This window comes from Cucumis melo, chromosome 1 (assembly GCF_025177605.1).
Source record: "Cucumis melo cultivar AY chromosome 1, USDA_Cmelo_AY_1.0, whole genome shotgun sequence".
NCBI classification, from domain to species: domain Eukaryota; kingdom Viridiplantae; phylum Streptophyta; class Magnoliopsida; order Cucurbitales; family Cucurbitaceae; genus Cucumis; species Cucumis melo.
Genome location: NC_066857.1, coordinates 20,141,924 through 20,155,256, shown reverse-complemented (window position 1 = coordinate 20,155,256; position 13,333 = coordinate 20,141,924). Strand labels below are relative to the sequence as shown.

Sequence of the window (13,333 nt, the reverse complement as noted above, 5' to 3'; positions counted from 1 at the left end):
TATCTTAAGTTTAATTTTGACAATTGTTGAAATTATTTTGGGTGTTATTTGATTTAATTGTTGAAATCTTTGAGTTGTAGAAATTACAATTTATTAGATATCTTGAAAAAATATCTAATTTATTAAAATTTGGAATTTGTGATTGAAATTGGTTGTTTTAAATGATTTGTGCTTGGGAGAATTGTATTTGAAAAAATTATGATTAATTATATATGTGATTATATAATTAATTGAATTAGAAGTTAAAATAACTATATTATGAATATAGTATAATTATTTAAGGATATATATTGTTTTAGAAAGATAAAAAGAGGAATAGTGGGAGAAGTTATTGAAGAGAGAGAAGATTTGAATTAAAAGGGGGATTTGATGGGTTTTAAATGAAGAGATAGGGTATGAGATTTGATTTGGAAAAGAATAAAGAAAAAGAAAAGAAAATAATAATACTTTTATTATTATTATTATTATTTTCTTTTAAATACGCCTCAGTTTGCGTGATTACTATTCATCCTTCTTCTTCTTCACAAACCCTAAGCCTTAACCGCTGCACTTGCTCCCCCGCGTCTCCTTCATCGCCAACCATCTGAGTCACCCTTTCTTCCCGTCGTCTCACGTCGCTCACGGCTTTGTCGCAAGTCTCGTCTTCGCATTCGTTTTCTCTAGCCATTTGCGTGAACCCAAGCCAGCAATCAAGCCGGCTGCCTTCAGTCACCGATCGTTTGCGCGTCCCACCCGATCCTTCCTTTATCGCACGCCATTTCTTCGTTCTAAAATGTCGGCCTTTACGGTCTTCGATTTGCGTCCGGAAATAATTTCAGAGGTTTTCCTTGACTTTGTCCGTGTCAACAAACAATTCGAAATGCCTCGACTTTTTTAGAACAGGTCCGAGTCAAATAGTAATGATTCGAAGCACCTCTTTTTACACTATTTCGGAAACCCAAGGACTCAATCATATGGATATGTAAGATACAGGATTTCCAATCCTAGCAGGAAAGGGAGGGCGTCGTGCCCAACCATCGAAGCCTCCGCTGTAGATTTTCGTTCATCTTCGTCGTTCATCGTGTAGCCGTCGATCACCAGCCAAGTTGAAACCACCGAGCCGCTGACGCTCGCAAGCCACAAACTCTGAGCCGTCTCATGCTAGCCAACCGTCTGCGTCAAAACGAGCCGAGACTCCTTCTAAGCCATGCGTTCGAGCCGTCCTCAATGCTCGAGCCATATGCGAGCCACCCTGTCTTCCAAGCTGAGTTGCCTAGCTGGTTCCCTTTTCTAGCCAAGCCATTTTGGGCCGCCAAGCTTGTTTTTTGCCCTTTTCAACTATTTTTGGTAAGTTCGATGGAGATTTGGTTAATGCCCAACAAAGATTAATCTTGGACCCTAAATATTTTAATTTTGGATTAATTTGGTTAGATTTTAACTGAAAGTTTGAGCGGTGGAATTTTTTCCAACCAAGGGTAATTTGGATTTGACCTCAACTTTGAGTAAGTTGAATTAAATGGATTTTGGGACTTTAAGCAACCATTAAATTTATTATCTTAGTATTTTATCCTTACTATTTAGGATTTTTTTGGGAAGCTTGACCTTGTTGTCAGGATTGTATTTTTGGATTAAGCTAATCTCTAGGTAAGAGATTCTCCTATTAAACCTTCAAACTGAAGTAAGAGCTTGCATGTAATTTTCCATTATGCATTATTGATGTAGCTAATGTGCATAATGTGCTTATGTTTATGATGATTGATAGCCATGTCTGAGTTTATGTTTATGACGACTGATAGTTACGACTCAGTTATGTTGATAATGATGATTGATGATGTTGATGTTAATGCATGAAATATTAATCTCATGATTAATCATGCTATGCTTATGATGTTATGTTATGCTACATGCTATGGATAAAGTGTACTGTTAGCTTTATCTATTAGAGTCGCACCCCTCGGGATCACTACCTTTTTATGACTGTGTAGTCCAATGAGATCACCAGTCCAGTATGAGATTATATGTATGTGAGTGGTCCGATGAGATAAGTAGTAATGATCTCAGCTTAGTATAAAGAGTTGGATCGTTACAATATGGCTTGACAAAGGCCGCAATGGGTATTGACATGATAAGAAGAATAGAAGTTTCCCACTAAAAGTTGCCTATATAAAGTCTTCTACACCAAGCAAAAGTGAGCCTAAATGGGCTAAAACCCTAAAGAAAGGCGGGAAAGAGTAACCTTTCCGTCGTTTGTAAAAACATTATTCTTCTTCTCCAGTCAATCTATAAGTGAGAGCTTAGAGTATGAGTAAAGAAGATGCCACTTTCCATTTCCCCTAACTTGTAATGTTCATTTCTATACTTTCCATTTGTGTATATCTTTGCAATACTTGTTCATATTGTACAGTGGCCTAAGGCCTACACTCTTTAATATATTGCATGTTTACACTTTATCAATCTACCATTTCTTTATTGTTCACCTATCATCATGTTATCTATAGTTAGGTCTTGTTATAAGTTCTCGATAAGAAACTAAGCTTATAATTCTTATCGTGTTAGTTGAGCTATAGTCATCACTTGGCCAGTGCTTCTCGCCAATTACCCGAGAGAGTAAGTAGCAAGGATATGACTAACACGCGCAAGGAGGAGTTTGGAGATAAACTCCACCTTGGCGAGATAACTTCCATCATTTGTATCCTGAAAGGAGAACAGTGTAGGTATTAGGCATCAAGAGGTTGTCACCCTTAAAAGAGAAGTTCTATTAGTCTTATAAGTGAAACCTTTTAGATATATCTCGCTTAACCAAGTTTAGTCATTTGCATCCGAGAGGCGAGCAAGTATGGTGTTTAAGACACCGAGAGTTGCTATCTTTAATCATAAGCTAGTTGTTTGAGATATATTGCATCAAGACTCTTGCATGGTCTAAACACCTAGTAACGTGGAGATTTCCTTCACTTTCTATTATATAAGTTAGTTCACAATTTCATCTCGCCTCCACATTTATCCCCTTTTGCAGACTTTCTAGTGTAATTATGTAGATATAATTTAAACTTACACTTTGTCATAATGTATAGATAATTCTTTTATATCGCTTGAATGAAGAGTGAACCCTAGAACTAAGCTTTGATATTAATTCCCTATTTTTGACCCTGAATTACCCAGAAAACCAATTGCTTCGCTTATACTTGGGCAAACATTAGGAAAACTTTTACTCATGAGGACTTAGTAATTACATGAAAACGCGAGACATAGAGAGCATACCACATACCATGACCATGTCTCATTGCAGAGCATGAGATATATATACAACACACTACACTGCACTGAACTCTAAGTCCCAAGCATATAAGATCTCAACAATAAGCTCCTAAACAATGGTATGAAAAATTTAACAATACTTTGTAATGGGCTTAAGGCAAATTCTTCAAATATACATGTGTTTATTCAAAGTCGTTTGAAGTTGATTATGTACTAATATATTTATATGTTGATGACATGTTGGTCTTTAGAACAAACATGGAATTGATAAATAATACCTAGTTATTTTGTCATTACATTTTGAAATGAAAGACCTAGGAGAACCAGATATAATCTTTTGTGTTAAAATCAGAAACATCACAATTCCACTAGTGACTATGTATTTTTGCTCGAAGTTGGAACAATATCTTGGAAGTCTACAAAATAAAATTGCATGCTAGATCCACTATGGAATATGAATTTATCGCTTTAGAATTGGCAAGACAAGAGGTTGAGTGGATCAAAAGCCTGCTAAGAGATGTACCATTGTGACGGACATCTGTACCAGTGTCTATACACTGTGATTCACAAGCTGCCATAAGTTTTACTAAGAACAGTGTTTATAATGGAAAAAGAAAACATATACATCTTAGACATGAAGTTGTGAAACAATTGTTGAAAGAAGGAACTATTTCCTTAGTATTTGTTCGGTCTGAGAAGAACTTGGTTGATCCTTTAACCAAAGGACTAACTAGAAAAGTGGTTCTGAATTCCTCAGTGAACATGGACCTTAAGCCCTATAGTGATCCATAGTACTTAATATTAGATGGTCTATTGTGATAGACTAGATGGTCTGTTGCCTCTTATTAGGTGGTCTGTTACAATACAATTAAAGATCCATAGCCCATTGTGTGGATAGTCCTTAAATGGACTTGATGGATGATACTAAAGCCTTTTGAATGGTCCATAATCCATATGGATAATGATAAAGTTTTCATAGCTCTTTTGAATGGTTTACTTTGACAGACTTAATGAAGTACAAAATGTAGCAGTGAAGGTGTGGCCGCCTTCTATGAAATAGTTGTCTCTTTCTAGAGCTTTCATGGTGACCAAAGGTTCATGTGCATGACCATAATAAACACAACTCTATATTGCATAAATAAACCAAAAATAGGAATAAAACATGTTGTGAGGGTCTCAACCAATGTTATTGAAAGTTCAAGATGTGATTCCTTCTTTTAAACAAGATTGTTGCCTTGCTCCACTACACATCAATTGAAATCTTTAGATATTAATGTTTAAGCTTAATCTCCTATCTTAGCTCGTAACAAAGTTATCAAAATCTCATTCTTGTTTGTCTACGTAGTAACTTTACTGCTACTAGAGGTGTAGGTCCAATGCGAATAACCCGACAATCCAGACTACCCTTGGATTGGTTAGTTTAAAATGCGGGTTGGGTTGGGTTGAAAATTTTAATTTTTTTTTTAGTTGGGCTGTGTCTCGGGTTATGGGTTGAAAAATTTGGTTCAACTTAATCCAACTTGAATTAATTACATATATATATATATGTATGTATGTATGTATGTATGTATATATATGTATATATATATATATGTATATGTATATATATATATAATATGGCTTAGGTAGGGCAAGACTCAGTCTTGCCCGATCGAGAGAAAAGACAAAATGCTTTTTATGTAAGGATCTCGGGTAGCCATGTGAAATCATGGACAAGATTGAAGATAGAACTGTAATCCCGAGGCCATCTCGTTGCTTGTTCGATTAAGCAATCACGGGTCATATTTGACCGAGATGAAGGACAAAAAACTTAAGAAGTTAGGAACTCGGGCAATCTTGGGGTTGTGTCCGGCCGAGATGAAGGATAGAAAGCTTAAAAAGTTGGAAACTTGGGCAATCTCAGGGTCGTGAACAACCGAGATTAGAAGCACAAAGCGAAATTAAAGAGCACTCGGGGCAATTTGAGGCTGTGCTTGGTCGATGCTTGGGGTCGTGTCCTATCGAGATTGTTATAGCTTTTTTTCCTCTTTTAGTGTATGTACCGAATGACTGAATAATGTTTTTCCTTTTTTGTTGGCTGAATAATGTTTTACCTATGTTAGCTTTACAAACATTAAGAATGAAAAAAAAAGTTATACAACCCGACAACCCAACTCATATTTTAAGGGTTGGGTTGGGAATACTATTCGGGTTGCCAACTCGTCCAACCTAACCCAACCCAACCCGTTTACGCCCCTAGTTGCTACAGTCATTGTTGGGGGATTGTAGGAAATGATTGTAGGCTTAAGCCCATTTTAGCGTCGATTTCGACCCATTATTCCCCGTCAACCTCATTACTGACAGTTTTGACATTCTTTAGTGTAAGTTTCGATCGGTTCTTCAGCTCAACCACGTCTCCATTTTTGGGCCGCATGTGAGTTGTTGGGCTCCCTTCCTTTTAGGCTTATCAATTGGGGGCTCTTCACTATAAATACATAGCCTGTCGACCATTTCCGTAGCAACAACAATTCCACTCCTCCAAATCTTATCTCCCATTTTCTATCCATCTCCATTTTCCATAATCTTTAAATATTGTTCTGATCATTCTTTTTGGTTTATTTCTATTCCTTATTCCGACGAGTGCACGTCTGAGTAGGGAAGCTGTGTTAACCTTGGGGAGCAACCAACAATATGATTGGCACCTTGGTTAGTCGTAATTGCTTTCAGGGTCGTGGTTCGTCATGACACAACAATCTATTTTGTTTGGCATTCATATCGTATTTTTCTATCACATATATAACATAATATAAAACATAGAGCAACATTGAGCATCGAGCATCGAGTATCTAGTATCTAGTATCGAGGATTGAGTATCTAGTATATAACATAGAACATATAATATAAAGCATAGAGCATCAAACATCAAGTATCGAGCATCGAGTAGCGAGTATCTTGTATTTAGAATCTAGTATCCAATAACGAGCATCGAGTGTGTGGATGGTTTTTAGGGACAAATTAGTAAATTCACAAGATTCTGATGCAAGCAAGAGACCGCTTTTCATTCACTCTTGAAAATTGGGCATTTTTCATTCCCTACGAATCCCTGGAAAATGAGTAATTTGAAAAGTGGCATTTTGCTGATGTCATCCACGTGTGAAACTATTCATTTGACCTTAAAACACGTGAAATGGGCATTTGCTAGCTTCTGCTTCTTAATCCCACTCCACGCTTTTTGCTCTCGCTCCATGCTCCCGCTTCTCACTTCAGTTTTAATCTAAAAGATGATGCCTATTTCTAGCTCCCACTCCATGCTTTGGCTCTATTCTCGCTCCACACGGTTCCCTGTTCTTGCTCCTCCGCTCCACGTTCCCTATTCTTTCTCCCTAGTTCCGCTCCACACACTCCACCTTTGCTCCAGCTTCGCCCCCTGCCTCTTGAGAAAAAGCTGTAGAATGAAAAAGAAAAAGAAAGAATTTTTGAAAGAAGAAAGAAAAAGGAAAAAATTGTTGAATGAAGGCGAAGTGAACAAATTTACGTAAAAGAATAAAAGAAAAAAAGAAACGAAGTAAGAAACGCAGGAAAGACAAAAAAGAAAGTAGAAACAAAAAGAGAAGAAAAAAAAACAAAAGAAAAGAAATAAGAAAATGCCAAAAATTAATTGGTTTTGAAAACTGGGGTTGAATTTCATTTGAGGCCAAGAAAAGAGCCCTCCATGCAATTAAACAAAGAATACCCATTTTTACTGCTTTATAAATGTTCGGTTAAAACTAAATGCAAGAAGAATGGAATGGCCTTGAGTTGACTTTCAAAAAATATTCCTTGAAAACTTTTACTTTGCTGCTTTAGCAACCTACAAAAACTTTAGACGGGACAAGGCTAGATCTTTCCATGATCAAAGATCACTGTGAGCAATGTTAGTAGCTACATTTTACCTTTCAACATCTTTTCTTTCTTGACTATATATGCATTGACACACGTTTAAATCTTCCATACCTACTCTTAGAGAATCGTGATGCTAAAATTTGAGCAACTAAAACAAGAAAGAGAATCACCTAGTTGTATTTATAAACAGTGGTTCCCAAGGTAGACGACAAAAGATAAAAAAAACCGACAAATTAATTGGACATCCCATATGATTTCTTTTAAATTCTTATGATGTAATGTTCAACAGTTCTCTTGTATTGTAAACACTTCAATGTTGTATTGTAGTGATTCAAGAGCCTTAGTCATCTGAAACTGACCAAAGCTTATAGTTTCCTGAAAGTTGTGTCGATTTAGGGAAGAAAAGGAAAGAATCTAAACGAGAAGCAGAAATACCTTTTGTTTCACTTTTCTATCAAGGCTATCAGAATATATAGAACGAACTAACTGAGTTACTTGATAATCCACATTTCAAAAAATGCGGCTTGTCCAGATTTTCATGTTTTCCAAAATAGAATCATCTAGAGAAAATGGTAATTTGGAAAGCCTTCAATAATTCCAGTATAGAGTTGACATCCTTTAGGGCATTCAGCAAAAAGATCCTCTTAAAAGAAGATCAAGTTAATATCATATTGTAAGTATAAAGTCTCAGCACCAGGTTTAGAAAATTAATAAACCACCTGAAGAAATTCTTCAAACAGTTAAAAAAGCTTACATTCTGTTTTTATTTTGTTAATCAGTTTGGTAACTTTTCCATTGTAACTAATTATTTCTCTTTCTTATATGTGTATAAATACCATGGAGCACATCATAAATAAAATGAGAAAGTCATTGGTGGCTCTAATAAAGAAACATCATATCCATTAACAAGTAACATTCATAAGACCATTGCATAGGTGGAAGCATCCAAGAGAATAATTTTCTCCCCTTGGAGCCAATACATGTTTTTTGGGAAAAAATATCACAAAAGATAAAAACCATTATAAGAAAGCTATAAATTGAGCTAGTTTGGTAATAGTTGGCATGATCTTCCATCCTCTGTCTATCAATGGTTGTACTAAAAAAACAACCAATTTATATGTAAGTACTTTAACTACATCATTTTAAGTACTAAAAATACCTACTATAAGTTTTTGCATAATTCAGCATATATATCTAGTGCATGTATAGTTGGAATTGAAATGCAACATGTACAAAAGAGTTACATCCAAATAAAATACATATAAATAGAGATGGATAGAGAAAGGAAAAAAAAGTGATACGTAACTTTTGTATCGGTAAATGAAGATAATCGAGACAACTATCATTATTAAAGGTTCATAAAAGCCACTATTGTTCTGGATGGAGAATTAAAGAGTGACCTGTTTTTCTTTGACAAGCCATGACCATTTCCAGGTCTTGTAATTTTCCAATTCCTTTGAAATATTAGGAATAGGCCAATAGGTTTTTATCCATTCAGAGTCGCTTCTGCACCCTTAAAAGGCTAAAACAAAACAATTTAGGAATGTAGCAGATGGAAAAACAATCACTAATCCACCAAACCATCATTGCTTATTGTCGCTCTCTCTTAAATCAAGATGTTAAAGTTACAGAACACTCAAATGCATAGAAAGGTGGATCATCTACTTTCTTTTTTACAATTATTAGTTTGAAGTCTAAGCAAAGCATGTCAAGCCCAACAAGCAAGAATGATCAACTTCTAATAGCCTTAACCTGAGCATAGGGTACATGGGAATGCTACTTAAGGAAAGGAATTTTTTTTGTAGGATTGTGTATTAAAGCTATGATTTGGTCAACTTGGAAGGAAAAAACCGTAAATCTCGGAGAATCATATAATAGCTTGAAGGAATCTTCAGTCTGTAGTTGTACAAACCACTGACTTCTTGTTGGAGTTCAAGTCACAAAACTTGCCTTGATTATTAGAAATTGGGAAGCCCTTTTCTTTTTTGTAATAATTTTTCTTTTTGGACAAGGGTTCTCTTTGCCCCTCATTCTCAAAACCCCCTTCCCCCACCCAAAAAAAAAAAAAAAAAAAAAAAAAAAAAAAGTTTAGTCACACTTGTATTTCAAAGAGAAAGAAACTTATGTGCCAACTCTGAAAAAAAAAATCCAAGTATTAGTTGAATACTAGAGTTTAAATAGATTTTGACAATAGTCAAAAGTTGGATTAGCATGAACCCAATTTCTTTCTAAGCGCTTTCAGACCACAATGCTGTAACAGACTAATGTTGTCAATGTCATGATGTAGCAATACTTATTAAAGATGATATTAAACTTAAAATCAAACCAGTAAAAATGATTGTTCAGAGATTTAGATTATTCTTTTTTGAAATAATAGATGTTCTTGGATAAATTCACCAAAGGTAAAATTTCTCTGGCAATATGAAAGAACATGAACAAGGCAAAAGTTAAGTTGCCTATTAAGCTTCACCTCTCTCCTATGAATCAATGCATCCATATGTTAGATTGAGGCAGTGGTAAATTTAACTCCAGAGTTTTAGCATACTCAATCACGGGAGAGAAAGTTGTGTCAAATCCCTATAGGAGAATGTTGCTTTACCTCAATAGCAGAATCGAAATTTGACTCGATAAAATTAAGGCCTGCATGAGAAGGTTGATGGGATTACGTGGAGACAAAAATCCGTGGAAGCACCCAAATGATGAAACTATAAACACATATTATATTTATATGTAATTTTGACTTTAGTTAAAATTGAAGGAAAATGCCAATAATTGATTTGCTGAAAGTTTCTTTATGCTTGGCCCAAATGGTTCTTAGGGTATCTACGCTACCAACAAATATTTATATTATATATGTGTAATATGTTTGGTTTTGTGAAGAGCAGTCACAAATTATAATTAAAAGAAATATGAAAATTTTCGGAGTTTCACTTGTGGCAGAAGCAATTTGTGTGTATTGTATGTGGCAGTAATTATTTTGAGAGAAGAAAATAAGTATTCGCTTGGATTTTGAGTGTTTCTCTTTAATGAAAATTCCAAAATACTGAGTTGTGGTATAAGACATGAAATAATTCGTATTAGGCCATTTGGAGAGAGTTTTGTAGTGCAAGTTGGGAACTTTACCATTTTCATCAATATAAATAGTAATAAAACCTCCTGTTACAGAAGACTGGATGTAATCCTGAGTTTTGGATAAACCGACATAATTTTGTGTGTCATTCTCTTTTCACTTCTCTTTATTATTTGATAATTTTATGATCATTACTCTCTTTTTGCTTTAACTTGTGCAAGTGAGAATTTTGGATATAATTTGGTTTTTGTATTTTATTTATATCTAAGCATAAATTTCCAACAAGTGTCATAGGGCTTTTAGTTCAAAAGTTATGGGATCATCATAGCCAAGAGGTTCCAAAAGAATCATGAAATTTGAACCAAAATTTTTTGGTATCGGAAGATGCGAGTTAAGGGTTTTTGACTTACAAAAAATTGCATAAGGTAATTGAAGGAAAAACCAAAAGAGATGTCAGATGAAGCTTGGAAGAACCTGAGTAAAGAAGTAGTTGCAATCACCATGATATGTTTGCCAATGAACATTGCTAGTTCTGTAGCCAATGAGACTAATGCAGTGAAGCAAATATAGGAAGATTTCCACTGCGAGAGAAAAGGCTTGAGGAGCGAATCGCAGGCTATCTTTGGGAAAAGGGCTGGTCGGACCCCTATGACATGGAGGAACTTGGGGATAAGTATTTCCTCTTATACTATTGGCAGACTTATCTCTTAACAAATATTTCAACATGGGAGGATGTTTTAGTTAATCCCTATATCAACGAGGTTTCAATTTTAATTAATAAGTTAAAATTCATTAAGATAAAATTTCCTGACGAGGTGTATGCTATTCATTTATCCATAGTAGTTCAGCTTGAAAATTGAAGTGTATATTTCAATTGAGAATAAATCATTAAAATTTTATGGGGTTCATGAATTAGCTATGTCTGAAAAAATTAGTAAGAAAAAGTGATTACAGGAAGAGAGAGCTATGAATACAAGGTAATCTTCAGCAAAATTACTCAAGTTTCATCAATCATAATTCAATCAAGACTTATATTATAGCCATTTCACATGCATAACTCTTTGCATGAACAAATAGTATTATACACTTGAATGGATTTAGTGGGATTTGTGGAGAATTTGGTGATGAACACTTCTTCAATCAAGGTAGCACTATCATACTTGCATATAAGTTGGAGAAATCCATTCAAATGACAAAGTCAACATATTGACTTTGTTAAATTGATTTTTCAATTTTACATTTAATTAAATAAATCTCACAATTAATCTAATTAATTTGAAATATCTAACTATAATAAAATTATATATTATTATTAATTAATTGAACAATTTAATTAACTAATATTATATTATTATTTTTCACCATGAAACTCAAATCAATCGGATTGTGTTCTAATTCAAATTCCTATTCGAATTTTTGATATCTAATTCTTATTTAAATATCATTTCTGTTTCAATCTATAATCGTTAATTATCAAACATTATTAACGATTCAAATTTTTTGATCATATTGTTCTAATTTTGATTTCATAATGAGCTAGTAAAGAAACTTAATGAACCTACAGATCATGAGCTTTAATGATCCGAGATTAATAGGCTAAACTTCTTAACCTAAAACTCGTAGCTATAGTACTATTTTCACTATAGAGTTTATAACGATCAAATCATTTATTCAATAACAATTTATTGAACAATACCTCAATAGCAGCTTTATTGAATAATACCTCAATAACGACTTTATTGAATAATATAAAGTTTAACATTAACACTCACAAGTTTTAGGGCATAAAACCTAACACTGTGAACCAATAAATGTCAAAGTATGAGGAGGGTATAAATATTTCATTAGTTTTATTGATGATTATTCTGCATATGACTATGTTCACCAAATGCAGTATAAGTCCGAAGCTCTTGAAAAGTTCGAAAAGTATAAGGCTGAGGTTGAGAACTTATTAGGAAAAAAAACAAAAATGCGTCGATTAAATCAAAGTGGTATATACATGGACTTAAGATTTCAAAACTATTTGCTAGGAAATGGAATTAATTCACAACTCACTAAACTAGGTACACCTAAGTAGAATGGTGTATCAAAAAGAAGAAATGAAACCTTTTTATAGGTTCGCTCAATGATGAGCTATGCGTAGTTGCATAATTCATTTTGAGAACTAGCACTAGAGACTGTTGCTTACATTTTGAAGAAAATTTTTATTTTAAAATGTTAGATTTTATGTCATGAAACTCATGTTTTGTAATCATATCTTGTTTTATTTGTTAATAAAGTGGTTATTGAAGAATTATTCATGAAATTGTATACGCTTAATCTAATAAACTAAGGCTCTGGGGTTATCTTATGTAACATTGAATTTTATGTAAAGACATAAGCATGGGTCAAGTTCAAGTATATAGCTCAAACAGTCTATAATATATGAATAAGGTTGAACACCTTATTCTGGAGACACTATGCATACGATTTGCACTTTGTAGTTAAGACAAACGATGTGATCCTGAATTCGTTCATGTAGAGACATATAAGTGGCGTGGTCCTATGTAAAGAGTTTACATAAGATCGAGCGGTGAAATAATCAATTTTACGTTATAACATCGTTTACTGTTTAAAATTGATTATTTCTTTCTATTGACAACCTATATAACTTAATCTTTAGTCCTGAGCTAACTAATGCACTCCTATTCACACAAGATTATCCTTAGATTTTCATAGGTGAGGACACTCCATTAGTGCTAGCTCAATAAGCTTCTCATTTCAGGGGTAAGATCAGGTAGATAGCTAGGGACATAGGGTGCAAGATGGAATTCACTTTTACTCTCTCTAGGGTCAGTATGTAGGTTGTTCCGTTAAGTGTTGAATCCAAGCCTTGAACAAGGGGCCCCACCCTTTCATTTTCCTGAGAGGGATTTGGTTTATAGGTTGAACCCTAAATCAATTGTTCATTAAAGGATCAGTGGGATCTAAGAAACAAGATGTGATCTTGGGGATAAAAAGATACTTTGACCAAGCCAAACAACTGGTGAAGGATTGACTTATTAATCATAGCTATTGGATGGACACAAATATATATATCTATAGTGAGGGGAGTGCGACTACGAGACTTTAGTGGAATGACCCGTTAGTTAACAAATTTTGATTAGCTCGGTTTAAAGAGTTTAGTCA

General features: G+C 34.3%; 1 protein-coding gene across 1 annotated transcript; it reads right to left on the bottom strand.

Annotated features, from left to right (window-relative positions):
- Positions 1–7,945: 7,945 nt before the first annotated feature.
- On the bottom strand, positions 7,946–10,891 carry LOC103489621 (uncharacterized). Its single transcript, XM_051082246.1, has 3 exons — positions 10,640–10,891; positions 9,695–9,735; positions 7,946–8,191 (listed from the first exon to the last, which is right to left on the bottom strand). The coding sequence occupies exons 1-3, from the start codon at positions 10,889–10,891 to the stop codon at positions 7,975–7,977; spliced, it is 510 nt and encodes a 169-aa protein (XP_050938203.1). The 3' UTR covers positions 7,946–7,974.
- Between the last annotated feature and the right edge of the window lie 2,442 nt (positions 10,892–13,333).

Coding starts and splice junctions, on each gene's coding strand:
- LOC103489621 (XM_051082246.1), bottom strand. CDS start 10,891: ATGTTGAAATATTTGTTAAGAGATAAGTCTGCCAATAGTATAAGAGGA. Junction 9,736..10,639: donor GCAACTACTTCTTTACTCAG/GTTCTTCCAAGC, acceptor CTTCTCATGCAG/GCCTTAATTTTATCGAGTCA. Junction 8,192..9,694: donor ATTTCGATTCTGCTATTGAG/GTAAAGCAACAT, acceptor TTGTTTTTTTAG/TACAACCATTGATAGACAGA.